The sequence below is a fragment of the Megachile rotundata genome, chromosome 4 (assembly GCF_050947335.1).
Source record: "Megachile rotundata isolate GNS110a chromosome 4, iyMegRotu1, whole genome shotgun sequence".
Taxonomy (NCBI): Eukaryota; Metazoa; Arthropoda; class Insecta; order Hymenoptera; family Megachilidae; genus Megachile; species Megachile rotundata.
The window spans coordinates 16,025,654-16,038,354 of NC_134986.1; the positions used below are offsets into that span (position 1 = coordinate 16,025,654).

Consider the following 12,701-nt stretch of genomic DNA (forward strand, 5'->3'; position numbering starts at 1 on the left):
GTAGCAAGCAATTGTTGTGTAGATGGTTAAATTCATTAATTATTACATACTTTGAAGAAAATTTTATTTTATGCAAAGCAGAAGTTTCGTCTTGTTTTTCTGCAGAATGGGTATAAATGTAATAATGATATAATCGGAAAATATTAAAAGCAATTAATACAAAATAAATATCGCATTCCACTATGTATTATATAATTTCAAATTACATTTCTCTGTACAATTTTGTACAAATAATATATAATATAAAAATGTTTTTCTTTACATAATATATTACATGAGTTTTGTGTCATATGTTACATAAAAGTATTAAAAAAATATTTAAGCCACTATATTACAGCTTAAATCTTAAATGTGGTTTAATATAATTATATTTCATTTCAATATAAAGAAGTAAAATTATGCATATGTTTCTTGCAGACACAGTGTATGTATTAATTAATGTACATTCAGGAATGACTAGCTTTTGTTGCGTCGTGTGTTATTATGATTTATGAAATTATGATACCTTTATGGTTATGTGCTTATTCGTTGTACTGTGCAAAACATAAGCACGCATTAGTTCCTCCAAACCCAAAAGCATTTTTTAAAGCTACCCGTTTTGAAGTTGAGTTCCAGCATTTTTTTACATTAGGGACAAAGTTTAAATTTGTTTCCATATCTAAATTATGCAAATTTAGTGTTGGTGGGATTATGCCTTCTTTTATTGCTAGAATAGTAAAAATAGCTTCTAAATTTCCTGCAGCTCCTAGCAAGTGGCCATGAGCACCTTTTGTACTAGACACAGTAACATTTTTACTATGTTGTCCTAGAAATGACTCTATAGCTTTTAATTCAATTGCATCACCCAAAGGAGTAGAAGTTGCATGTGCATTGACGAACGTAATATCTACAGTTTCTATGCCAGCATCTTTTACAGCTCTGTCCATAGCTAATATAGCACCAGTACCATCTTCACTAGGTGCAGTTAAGTGTGCAGCATCACCCGATAAACCATACCCCAATACTTCTGCATAAATCTTAGCCTTTCTTTCAAGTGCATGATTTAGTTCTTCCAAAACTAATATAGCAGCACCTTCTCCCATCACAAATCCATCCCTGTCCTTGTCAAATGGCCTTGATGCTTCATATGGAAAATCATTTTTACTAGTACTTAATGCTCGTAGTCTACAGAAAGCAGCTATAGCAAGAGGGCTAATGCATGCTTCTGCTCCACCACATACCATTACACTAGTTTCTCCACCACGAATAAAACGAAATGCATCACCTAAAAATTACAGGGTTCAAATTTCAATTAGTTATACCATCAAAATAGTAAATACTTTATACTCTTGTTTAATTTTGTTATACCAATTGCATGTGCACCAGTTGCACATGCTGTTGATACAGAATGATTTGGTCCACGGAAACCATACTTAATACTAATTTGCCCTGCAGCCATGTTTGGTAATATCCTTGGCACAAAATATGGACTGACTTTATTGTATCCCTTTTTTAAAGCTTCATATGTTGTACACACATCTACCAAATCTATCATTCCAATTCCTACTGCTACTCCTGTATCTTGTTTATCTGTTTCATTATTTGGTTTCCAGTTAGCATCATTTAATGCCTCCTCTGTAGCAATTAATGCGTATGCAGTAGCAGGACACATTGTGCGTAATTCACTTTTTGAAAAGTAAGAATCGATGTTTAACTGATTGGGTTCATTTCCTTTGGGTATTAATGCACCTATTTGGAAGCAGTTATATTTTTATATTATATAAAGAAAGTCATTCACTTCCATAAAAAATCCAAAAATTCTTACCGACTTTACAAGGTAACTTGTCATATTCGGGTTCACTTAATTTCGTAATACCCGACTTGGAGTTAATGAGAGCTTGCCAGGCATTTTGTACACCGATTCCAAGAGGACACACTATTCCTATTCCTGTCACTACAACCCGCCGTTTGCATCTTGCAGCGGTTGTTAGTGTACGATTAATGATAACGAGAGGAGTAAACATTTGACCGGTAAGAGTAGATCTTTTGAAACTGATGTACTAAGGTTATATACTATTCCGTTGTCGTTCCTTCTGAGAGAAAATTTTGTACATTACATTCGATACAAATATTTTTCGCATTCATTTTACACGTTATTGATAATAAACATAAATCTTTGATTTCATCTTGAAATTTATGATATAAACACCATCTTTCACATTACAAAACGCTAGTTCACTCGTATAGTAACAAAACTTGCAGTCCCCAGCATTGATTTGTGTATATTCATAAATAAAATAAATTTATGAACTATTATTCGCAATATATTTTTATAAAGATACTTCGAAATATATGCATTCAAAAATTATATTCGTTTTATACCACGAGAAGGTGCAGTAATTAGCTAACGAAACTTTCGTTTTTTCTGCACATGTTAACATTCAGTTCTACGTATTCTTTAATATATGGCAACGCGCATGTGCTTTTATGACGATTACAACGCCGAACGTATATACTCAGCAGACAGAAACTTTTGTGATTTGTAATTGTTAATTGCAGTATATCCTGTTCGTTATGTGAGATACTCTATTGTTCTATAATCACATATATGTTATGAATATATCAAAAGAATTGAGTACAATATTCTTTTTATCTTGTACGTTTATCGTATTAATATCAAGCCTCATTATTCGTTTATTTTTCCTTACCGTGTATATGACCACGAAGACAGAAAGAGGTTTTAGAGAAGCATCATACTCGTTTTTAGGAAACCCCCTAGGTGCTGAGTTGCGCAAGTTGTCATTTATCTGTATTCTCTCGTGGAACAGAGTATAAATTCATATTCCTTGAGTTTATAAAAATTTTGATACGATTGTACTTCAATATGGCGAACCGCGACAAAGGACGCAGAAAGTGGGGAGGATTTTTACAAGGTACTTTGAAAAAACTACATTATTAAATAACATAAATATCTTAATTTACTATTTTATGGTTACATTTTATGTGCGCATAGTTAATAATCATGTATGCTTCCTTGTATTCCTATCGAGTGCATTCACAGTGCTAACCTCATCAAACAAGCTAACCTAAAATTACAGCGGGAATTATTATGCTGTGATATGTTGTGAAACTTAACCAGAGTAAGAAATAAATTTAACATTCCCTATAATTTCTCTCAGATTTTTCTAGAAAATGTAAATTTATTTCAAATCGATCTAGATTACATAACTATCATATCTAATTTTTGTTGATTATTAGTAAATGTAGTTACTGTCAGGAATGTCAACAATCAGCATTAAATTGATATACTTAACTAAGCTTTATATCAGTTTAATCTAAACATTTGACTACTGTAATTGGACAAAGTTGTATCATATTATATGTGAAGTATTACCATTAATGTAAGTGAAAAGCATTGAAAATATAAGCATTTCTCATACAACTTTAATCACTTTCTCCAAGAATGTTTTACAAAAATTTGTTACTATTTAGTCAATGTAAATTATTTATAAAAATTTATTATTTCTCCCTTAATAAAAAGCTATGATATTTCATGTAAGTTTTTAGTTTTTTTTATACATTTATTTAAAATTTTTAGGATAATATTTTATCATTTTACTGTATCCCTCGTTTTTAGAACTTATGTGTAATTTAAATATAAGAATTAGTTAAAACTGTTTAAATATGAGTTGGACAGGTATGATCACCCATGTGCGTTATCTAATAACTACTTACCAATTTGTAATAAAGTCTTTTAATAGCATGTAACTTTGCTGAAATTTTATTTTTAGCTGTGATTGGAATATTGTATAAATAAATGTAACATATTATATAATTAAAGTAAATATAGAGTTCTAATAAATTATTTAGTTTTATGTATACATGTTATGGTTAAATATTGTCTAAATATCAATAAACAATTTTGAAAAAAAAACTAATAATTTTCAGAGAATACAAAATTAGAGAAGGATAAATCAATGGGAATGCGAGGTGGAGGAAATAGAGCATCTCAAGCTTTATATAGACCAGGAAGTGGACCTCTTCGAAAGTCTGGTAGATCTACAGACGATTTAGATAATGAAAATATACCACAAGAAAAACCTAAATCAAGCTCCGTCCAATATCGTTTAAAGCAATCACAATCCAATAGATCCAATCTTACACAAAACAGCCCACCATCATCTCAAGTTGAAAACGTAACAGAAAAATTAAATGACTTAAATATCAATTACAAAAGTACTACAAACATTGAACAGGCACAAGGTTCTTCTCAGAACAGCAATTGTGGAGATTCCAAAAAAAAATCTAAGAAACCAGAGCAACAATTGTATGTACCTAAAAAAGTAAAAGAATCATTGGTTGAACAGGATTTAATAAATAGGTGAATTATATTTGGAAATGTTTATGTTTCACTGTTAATGATAAACCGTGGATCAAGTAAATATCTTATTATCCTTATCCTTTAGATCACCCAATCAAGGGGGTTGGAATCGGGATCAAGATAGAGAACATAGCGAAGATCGTGATTCTCATTCCAATCGTAGCCACAAAAGCGATAGTCAACGTAATCGTTCAGGTGGTCACGGACGAAACAGTGAAGGCGGAAGTAAAAACAGAGATGATCATGGCAAAAGATATTCGGGTAATCGTCGAAATCGGCATGGTAATGACAATGAGGAACGTTGGCGATCGGATTCTCCTTTGTCCAGTAGAAGTTATGGATGTCGTAAAGATAGTTCTCGTGAAGTTAGACAGGTCAGGGATGTTTACTTGTTTAATGATTATGTGTTCAATTCGATACAATAACTCCTTTACTTAATTTGTAATATTTATATAGGGTTCAGAACCTCTTTTTGTAACAACGAATCACATAAATGATTTTAATCGCACTAGAGACACACGTAGCGTAGAACCCGTTGGACATCCAGAAAAATTTCAAGGCAAACCACCTTCAGGTAAATGGGGTGGAGCAAAAGATAGTTTGCCAAAAAATATAAAAATAGAACATTTACCACCTAGATTACAGAAAAAATATTTTATTGATAATGGTTTACCATTACCACCAAGTTCATCACCTTCAGAAGATGCATGGAGTAGTAGTAGTAACACTTTTCAGGTAAACATTTTTTTTTTAACTCAACTTTTATAATGTTTTTACAAACTTTTTGATGTATGAACTCTCTTTTAAAGGCATCATCAAATTATAATTTTCCACCTGCAATGCAACATTCACAAACTATGCAAAATTTACCTCCATCTGGTCCATTACCTCCACAATCTAGCTGGTCTAATACAGTTCCAGCACGAAGTAGAGGCAGAGGTAGACTTAGACCAGAAGACTTAGAAACTTCAACTAACATTTTTAGGTGTGTTACACCTGATCAGTATTCAGCTCCAAGTTCCAGATCTCATACGCCAAGCCAGGAGTATATGCCAAGGTATATTTTTTCAGATATCAGTAATTTAGTTTTCTTTATATTAAAAAAGTATTTAATAAAGTTAATTGTTTAAAACAGGTCCTATGATCGTCGTGGTAGTAATAGTACTATGTATACTAGTATGGAAAGTTTAAGTCGGGCTGATAGTTCAATGATGCCACCACCGTCGTCAGCATCACCTGTCACTTCAACATCTAACACAACTAAACGTCAAACTTCACCCGATAGTCATCGTCGAGGAATATCTCCATCTGCGGCTTCTAACCGTTCTCAAACGTACATATCTGCATCAAATGACTTTTCTTTCATCATGTTTGTTTATTTTATTTTATATTTGTTTCCAGGCAACGTCTAAGTAATAACACGATTGAGCGCAGTATATCACAGGAAGATAAAAATGGTCAACAAAATCTAGGAATTAGCCCATCAAAAAGTGAATCCGTTAACACAGGATCAAATACATCGGTTGAACATCCATTTGTAAGTGTTTGAAATGTATGTATTTGTAATTAAAACTCAACTACATTTTAATCATGATATATTCAGGATTGGAGCGAGGAAGTTGAATTAAGCGAAAGGCTAGAAGCTGAGCGCGCAAGTCGTAGTTCTTCTGTGCTGAGTTTACGCGAAAATATTAATGTACCAGGAAACGAAACCACAACAAGTGGTTATAGTCGGCGTAAAAAAAAAAGGCGTGAGAAGAAACACGCAGCGGATCGAGGCAGGTAAGAGCTGTGAATGTTGATGTTTTGTATTATCAAAATATTTTTATATGGAGGACAGTGAACTTCATAGCGCGTTTATTTTTTATTTTATTTAAGGAGTAATAGCAGAGATAAAGCTCGAGTTAACAGCCGTGACAGGCAAAATAATCAACAAAATAGGGAAAATGATAACTACAACAACAATCAAAAGAACAGTAGTGGTAGAAGATATGACCATAGAAGACATCGCAATATTATTCAACGTAGTCGAGAATCTAGTAAAGATAGAAATTATCGTGGAGGTAATCGAAACTTCGACGATCTTCATAGACATAGGTATAAATTATTTTGTGAAAGTCACAGTTTCCGTGATCTAAATATTAAAATTTAATGTTTTATTAACATGTTTGATTTTCAGATTATCTGATCGATATTTAGATGAGAATTGGAGAACAGGTAGAAAAATGTCAGCTTGTGAGTCTAGTGACGGACGACAAACACCTAATGTTTCCTCTTACTCTATTCCTTTATCGAATACTACTTTGAATTTGGCAACGCATCAGACATCACCTAGTGGATACAGTAGCTCACAATCACCAGGTGTCTTAGTGCTACCCGATACAGGCCAATCTCCGCCTAGTCACTCAGCTTCAAGGCAGCAAGTTGTTCAACAGCAAAGGACACTATTCGATCCCAACAATCCTAATAAACCTATTGTTGTTACTTCACCTAGTAGTAGAGCTGCAGTGCAAAGGTATAACTCTTTATTCCCCTGTGCCCTTTATTCATTTCAGTGAAATTATTTACTCAATTACTGGACGTTTCAGAGAAAGCGATACTATGCCACAAAGTTCGACTGTACCAGTGTTTCAGTCCCATGGAGGCATTACTTCAACGCATCATAGTTTCCAGGGAACACACTTAGATGGTGTACCGCCGCCATACATGACAAATGACCAATTTGGTAATATAAGACCGTCGTGGTATGATCCTTATTCAGATAGGTATGTAAAAGTTATAAAACACGTCATATACCAACGCGCAACTATTAATTTTTGTCGAATTTCTTTTAGTTTCCGATTAGCCAAAAATCCTTACTTACTTTTGGATATAGAACGCGCCGATTTAGAATTGCAATGGATATTAAGTTCCGGTGGTTTCACGTCAAACTGGGAGAGAGTTTTGTACATAAGACACTTTCTACAAGAAAGTTTAAAAACCTTGCTCGAGACTGATATCAAATTTTGTCAAGCTGAGAACGTCGAGCAACACTTTTGGAAAATACTTTTTTACAATATGATTGAAATGCTGCGTAAAGGCATGCCTAAAGAGAATCCCGAGGGCCGCGAGCATTATAAAAAAATAATGTTGAAGATCATCGATGAGGGTACCGTATATTTGGAGGGCTTGTTAACTGTTCTTGAAACGAAGTACGAATTTAAATTGGATACGTTCCTCGCATCATCAACGTTGCCTAAGGGTCTTGGAATCTTAGGTTTAGCTTTAGTAAGCGCGCAAAAGATATACTTGTTCTTGGGTGACCTCGCAAGGTACAGAGAACAAGCTAATGAAACGAACAATTATGGGAAATCTAGGCAGTAAGTGAAAACATACATAATTATACTTCTTTTAAATGCTCCGTGTATTCAAACTTAAACATTACTCTAGATGGTATTTGAAAGCGCAACAACTTAATCCAAAGAACGGAAGACCTTACAGTCAGCTCGCGTTATTGGCACATTACGCTGTACGTATTCTGATATAGTTCATGATAAAAGTAAATAACAAATTCTAAGTTAGATTTTCTTTTCAGAGACGAAAGTTAGATGCAGTATATTATTACATGCGATCTCTGATGGCATCCAATCCTCTTCATTCCGCAAGGGAGAGTTTAATAGCACTCTTTGATGAAAATAGGAAGAAGGTACGACAATTTTTTAAACACTTTACTCTCACGTTTGTATTAATACTAACGTTAATAATATTTTGATTTTGTTTTGCTGCCAGTATCTACATTATGTAAGTAAATTTCGATACTTGGTGTGATATCTCTAGATACCAGTTATCTTAAACTGCAGCTTGAATTAGTTCTATCTTTCCGAACTCTCTGATATGCTCCCTTTGTTCCGCGTATATTCAGTTTGGTAGCGTATATCTTTTAGGAAGATTCCTTAAAAGTATGTGGTTCGTACTACACCTAACCTAACTTGTACGATATTTTAATGTTTCATATTAGGTTAGGTATATTATCAACCTCATGTTTTTTAGACAGCCTTCCATAAGCTGTACGATACCTAATATATCATAAGCCTACTCGCACGCTTACAACCATTCAAATTAATCGATGGCTTGGTACAGCCAAAATCGTTCAGAGGCAAATCATTCTATGCTTAAGATTAATAACATAAAGTAATTTGAACTGGTAGTATTCACCAAAATTAGAAAAATAGTTTAAACATTATTCCAATTATAGTTTGCTGCATTTTGTCGGATAAACCAAAGCACTACGTATTAGGTAGCACTATTTTGCACACAACGTTAGCATGCATTTTTTTAAATAGTCGCAGCTGGAAGATACAAATATTTAACGAGCTTTTTACACGTCAGGTGTATGATGCTTGTATTTTTTATTAGTATTTGAGAGATTATGTGAATAGTAAAATGGTACTTCGATGAACAAAGTGTACAGTAAACTCTCATTTACGCTATGCAGTATGCTGTTAGTGAAGATGCAGTAGCAATAATATGAATACTTAACTCGTAATGTATTTTATTAGTATGAATCCACGGAACGAAAACGAAAGGAAGAGAGAGAGTGGAAGGAAAGAGCCAGGATGAAAGAGAAAGAAGGAGCAAATAATATTGGAGGAGGGTTGAGGAGAGAAATTTGGATTCATCCTGGCGGAAGACGTGTTCGTCGTACAACTACCGCAGCCACTGCCAACGAAGCGAGATTATCTCATAGTGATTTAGAAGAATTGGCACAACTAAGCAGCGTCGAGGTAAGAACCTTGCAATAATATTAGATATTACTTCAAGTTTTATTTTCGTACGATTCTATATTTAATTGTAAAAACATTAAAAAGTGATTTTCATATTTTTACAGTGATGTAACTTTTATATTTTCTATTTGTTTCAGGTGAATAAACGATTTGTCACATCCTATCTTCATGTCCATGGAAAGCTGATCACCAAAATAGGGTGAGTGATTTATATTTTTTATCAAATGATTTACTTGAAGTAAAAGTTTTTAAATTAACTTTGAGAAATATTCAGTTTAATAAATTCTAAATGTATTCAATAAACTGACATCATAAATGTTAGTTGAATAAGTACTTAAAGTACAGCTATTTTTATAACGTAAATTCAATTACAACTTTTGTCGAATTTAATATGTCAACGTCAGGTTATTAGTATCAGAGAAATATAATTTGCATGAAAGATTATACACCGTTCTCTATTATTATATATTATTGAATATAAATTATTCAGCGGACTTTAATTTATTCAAGAAAGCACGCACCGTATGTTCTCAGTAGACCATGATATTAGCAGGTTCTATCATTTATTATGTAAGCAAAGTTTTAATGGCTCCCAGTAGGGCTATAACAGGGAGTCTCTACCTCAAAGGGATCACTATGTACAACTTTAGTCACCGTGTATGTAGATGGACTACATTATTAATTGCACCATGGGGGTGTCGATGCTGTCTATATGGCGCTATTAATGATGAAAAGTAAGGGTAGAATTATCGATCGTACAGAAGTATATATTTATTACGGCTTTTTGTTTCGAAATTACGCTTTTGTGCGCGGAAGTTTGGTAGCTGATAAAGGGGACGTTTTAGAGTTCTAAAATTAAAAGTTTTAGAATTACAGGATTTTGGGGGTTCTGGAAACTAAGATTTCAAAATTCAGTGATTTCAATGTTCCAAAATTTCCAAATGCTAAAATTTTCAAATTTGGAATTCCAAAATTTTTCAATTCCAAATTTTTCAAATTCCAATATTTCCTAATTCCAAAATTTCCCAATTCCAAATTTTCCGAATTCCAATATTTCCCAATTCCAAATTTTCCAAATTCTAATATTTCCTAATTCCAAAATTTTCCAATTTCAAAATTTCCCAATTCCAAATTTTCCAAATTCCAATATTTCCTAATTCCAAAAGTTCCCAATTCCAAATTTTCCAAATTCCAATATTTCCCAATTCCAAATTTTCCCAATTCCAATATTTCCTAATTCCAAAATTTTCCAATTTCAAAATTTCCCAATTCCAAATTTTCCAAATTCCAATATTACCCAATTCCAAATTTCCCAATTCCAAATTTTCCAAATTCCAATATTTCCCAATTCCAAATTTTCCAAATTCCAATATTTCCCAATTCCAAATTTTCCCAATTCCAATATTTCCTAATTCCAAAATTTTCCAATTTCAAAATTTCCCAATTCCAAATTTTCCAAATTCCAATATTACCCAATTCCAAATTTCCCAATTCCAAATTTTCCAAATTCCAATATTTCCCAATTCCAAATTTTCCAAATTCCAATATTTCCTAATTCCAAAATTTTCCAATTCCAAAATTTCCCAATTCCAAATTTTCAAATTTCAAAATTTCCCAATTCCCAATTTTCCAATTCCAAAATTTCCCAATACCAAATTTTCCAATTCCAAATTTCCCAATTCCAAACTTTCAAATTCCAAAATTTCCCAATTTCAAAATTTTCCAAATTCCAAAATTTCAAAATTCAAAAATTCCCAAATTTTAAAAATTCCAAATTCAAAAATTTTCAAATTCTACAATTTCCCAATTCCAAATTTTCTAATTTCAAAATTTCCCAATTCCATATTTCTCAATTCCAAAATTTCCCACTTCAAAAATTCTTCACATCAAAATTTCCCAAGTTGTCAAATTTTCCCCCAAGTGTACCTAGTCTTCCTAAGCTCCTTTCAAGTACAATAACGCAACGTTGCTCCGGGGTGTACATATTTAAATAGGCGTTTAACCGTGTTCTCGTTTTTGTGAGTAGTCTCTGTTTAGAGATTCTTGCGTTTCCCTTTTGCATTGCTCTCAGCAAAAAATGAGAAAAGGCTCTCGGTCGAAGTTAAAATTACCTATTGGCCAGTCATGCATAAAGTACCAGCAGAAGAAAGGAGGCTGTTTTACGGTAGTTAAGGCTAATTGAATATTATACGAAGTCGTACCATGCTCTGAATTCGTGGAATCGCGTATTACCCGGCTGGTTCTTTCGGTATGCGTAACTTATCGGCTGTAACATTTAAAACTGACGATCTTTATTTTAAAATGCTCGAAGTGACTGTCCTGTAGGGTAAGTTTCTCATAACTGGGTTGTAAAACGAAATATTATATCGATGAACAATGCACGTGCTCAAAGGTTTTAGGTACGCGTATTCTTTTAATATAAGCTTTTAATATTTAATGACAATTACCGTAAAATATGACGCATTGAAAGAGTTGGTCATAAAAGAAAATTTATACCATTTGTTACTTTATACGAGTTGTAAATATCGAATATTTTATTCTGGTATTAAAATTTCATTTTTTTTAACGAGGTACTTCAGAAATGATAATTAATTTTAATCGACAAGAAAATCTATACGTTTCATAGGCGTTTATAATCGAGTAAAAGAAACAGAACGCGTAACTGATGTGTTTACGGTAATTCACGAGTCGTAATTGTTGTTTATAGCTGCGTTTCAAGTGTAATTATATGCTTTGTCAAAAATAAACTTCGCGTTTATGTTCTCGGTATACTGTACTGTATTATTGTAGTTAATATTAAATGTTTATGTGCTTGCTATTTTAAGTGAGTTTTTAAAATCTGCTTTTATGGACTTGTTTGTTAGGAAAATAATTGGACGATGTTGTGTTTTTTAACGTTAAAAACTTTAAAGTTCCACCGTCTTAAAAATCTTAAAAACTTCAAAGTTGCACCGTCTTAAAAATCTTAAAAACTTCAAAGTTCCACAGTCTCGAAAATCCTCAAAACCGTAAAATTCCGTAGTCTCAAAAATCCTCAAAACTTCAAAGTTCCACTGTTCCTGAATTCCCTAAAACCTCAAAATTTCACTGTCCCAAAAATCCCCAAAGCTTCAAAGTTCCACTGTTCCTAAATTTCCTAAAACCTCAAAATTTCACTGTCCCAAAAATTCCCAAAACTTCAAAGTTCCTCATTCTCCAAAATTCCACTCTCTCTAAAATCCTCCAAACCCTAAAATTCCACAGTCTCAAAAATCCCAAAACTTCAAAGTTCCATTTTCTCTAAATCCCAAAACTTCAAAATTCCATTTTCTCTAAATCCCAAAATTTCAAAGTTCCACCTTCTCTAAATCCCAAAACTTCAAAGTTCCACCTTCCCTAAATCCCAAAACTTCAAAGTTCCACCTTCTCTAAATCCCAAAACTTCAAAGTTCCACCGTCTCTAAAATCCCCAAAACCCTAAAATTCCACCTTCTCCAAAATCCCCAAAATCCCAAAATTCCACCATCTCTAAAATCCCCAAAATCCCAAAATTTCACCATCTATAAAATCCCCAAAATCCCAAAACTCCACCTTCTCCA

The 12,701-nt window shown here is 32.9% G+C and overlaps 2 protein-coding genes across 3 annotated transcripts in view; one reads left to right on the plus strand and one right to left on the minus strand.

Moving 5' to 3' along the window:
* Positions 1 to 168: 168 nt before the first annotated feature.
* Positions 169 to 2,293, minus strand: LOC100883329 (3-oxoacyl-[acyl-carrier-protein] synthase, mitochondrial). The gene is made up of 3 exons (XM_003703926.3): positions 1,805 to 2,293; positions 1,348 to 1,728; positions 169 to 1,264 (listed from the first exon to the last, which is right to left on the minus strand). The coding sequence occupies exons 1-3, from the start codon at positions 2,001 to 2,003 to the stop codon at positions 522 to 524; spliced, it is 1,323 nt and encodes a 440-aa protein (XP_003703974.2). The 5' UTR covers positions 2,004 to 2,293; the 3' UTR covers positions 169 to 521.
* Positions 2,294 to 2,532: 239 nt separating this feature from the next.
* Positions 2,533 to 12,701, plus strand: part of LOC100882999 (telomerase-binding protein EST1A) — a 184,160-nt gene continuing 173,991 nt past the window's right edge. Inside the window, exons 1-17 of one of the 2 annotated variants that reach the window (XM_003703923.3) lie at positions 2,533 to 2,635; positions 2,747 to 2,912; positions 3,928 to 4,360; positions 4,446 to 4,734; positions 4,817 to 5,095; positions 5,170 to 5,417; positions 5,496 to 5,693; positions 5,762 to 5,897; positions 5,964 to 6,142; positions 6,239 to 6,457; positions 6,540 to 6,875; positions 6,949 to 7,125; positions 7,195 to 7,719; positions 7,790 to 7,868; positions 7,935 to 8,045; positions 8,899 to 9,123; positions 9,261 to 9,322. In XM_003703923.3, coding sequence (XP_003703971.2) covers positions 2,864 to 2,912; positions 3,928 to 4,360; positions 4,446 to 4,734; positions 4,817 to 5,095; positions 5,170 to 5,417; positions 5,496 to 5,693; positions 5,762 to 5,897; positions 5,964 to 6,142; positions 6,239 to 6,457; positions 6,540 to 6,875; positions 6,949 to 7,125; positions 7,195 to 7,719; positions 7,790 to 7,868; positions 7,935 to 8,045; positions 8,899 to 9,123; positions 9,261 to 9,322 — 3,545 coding nt within the window. In that variant the 5' untranslated portion in view covers positions 2,533 to 2,635; positions 2,747 to 2,863. Of the gene's footprint in view, positions 2,636 to 2,746; positions 2,913 to 2,952; positions 3,120 to 3,927; positions 4,361 to 4,445; positions 4,735 to 4,816; positions 5,096 to 5,169; positions 5,418 to 5,495; positions 5,694 to 5,761; positions 5,898 to 5,963; positions 6,143 to 6,238; positions 6,458 to 6,539; positions 6,876 to 6,948; positions 7,126 to 7,194; positions 7,720 to 7,789; positions 7,869 to 7,934; positions 8,046 to 8,898; positions 9,124 to 9,260; positions 9,323 to 12,701 lie in introns of those variants that run through there. The other variant, XM_076530467.1, reaches the window with a different exon arrangement.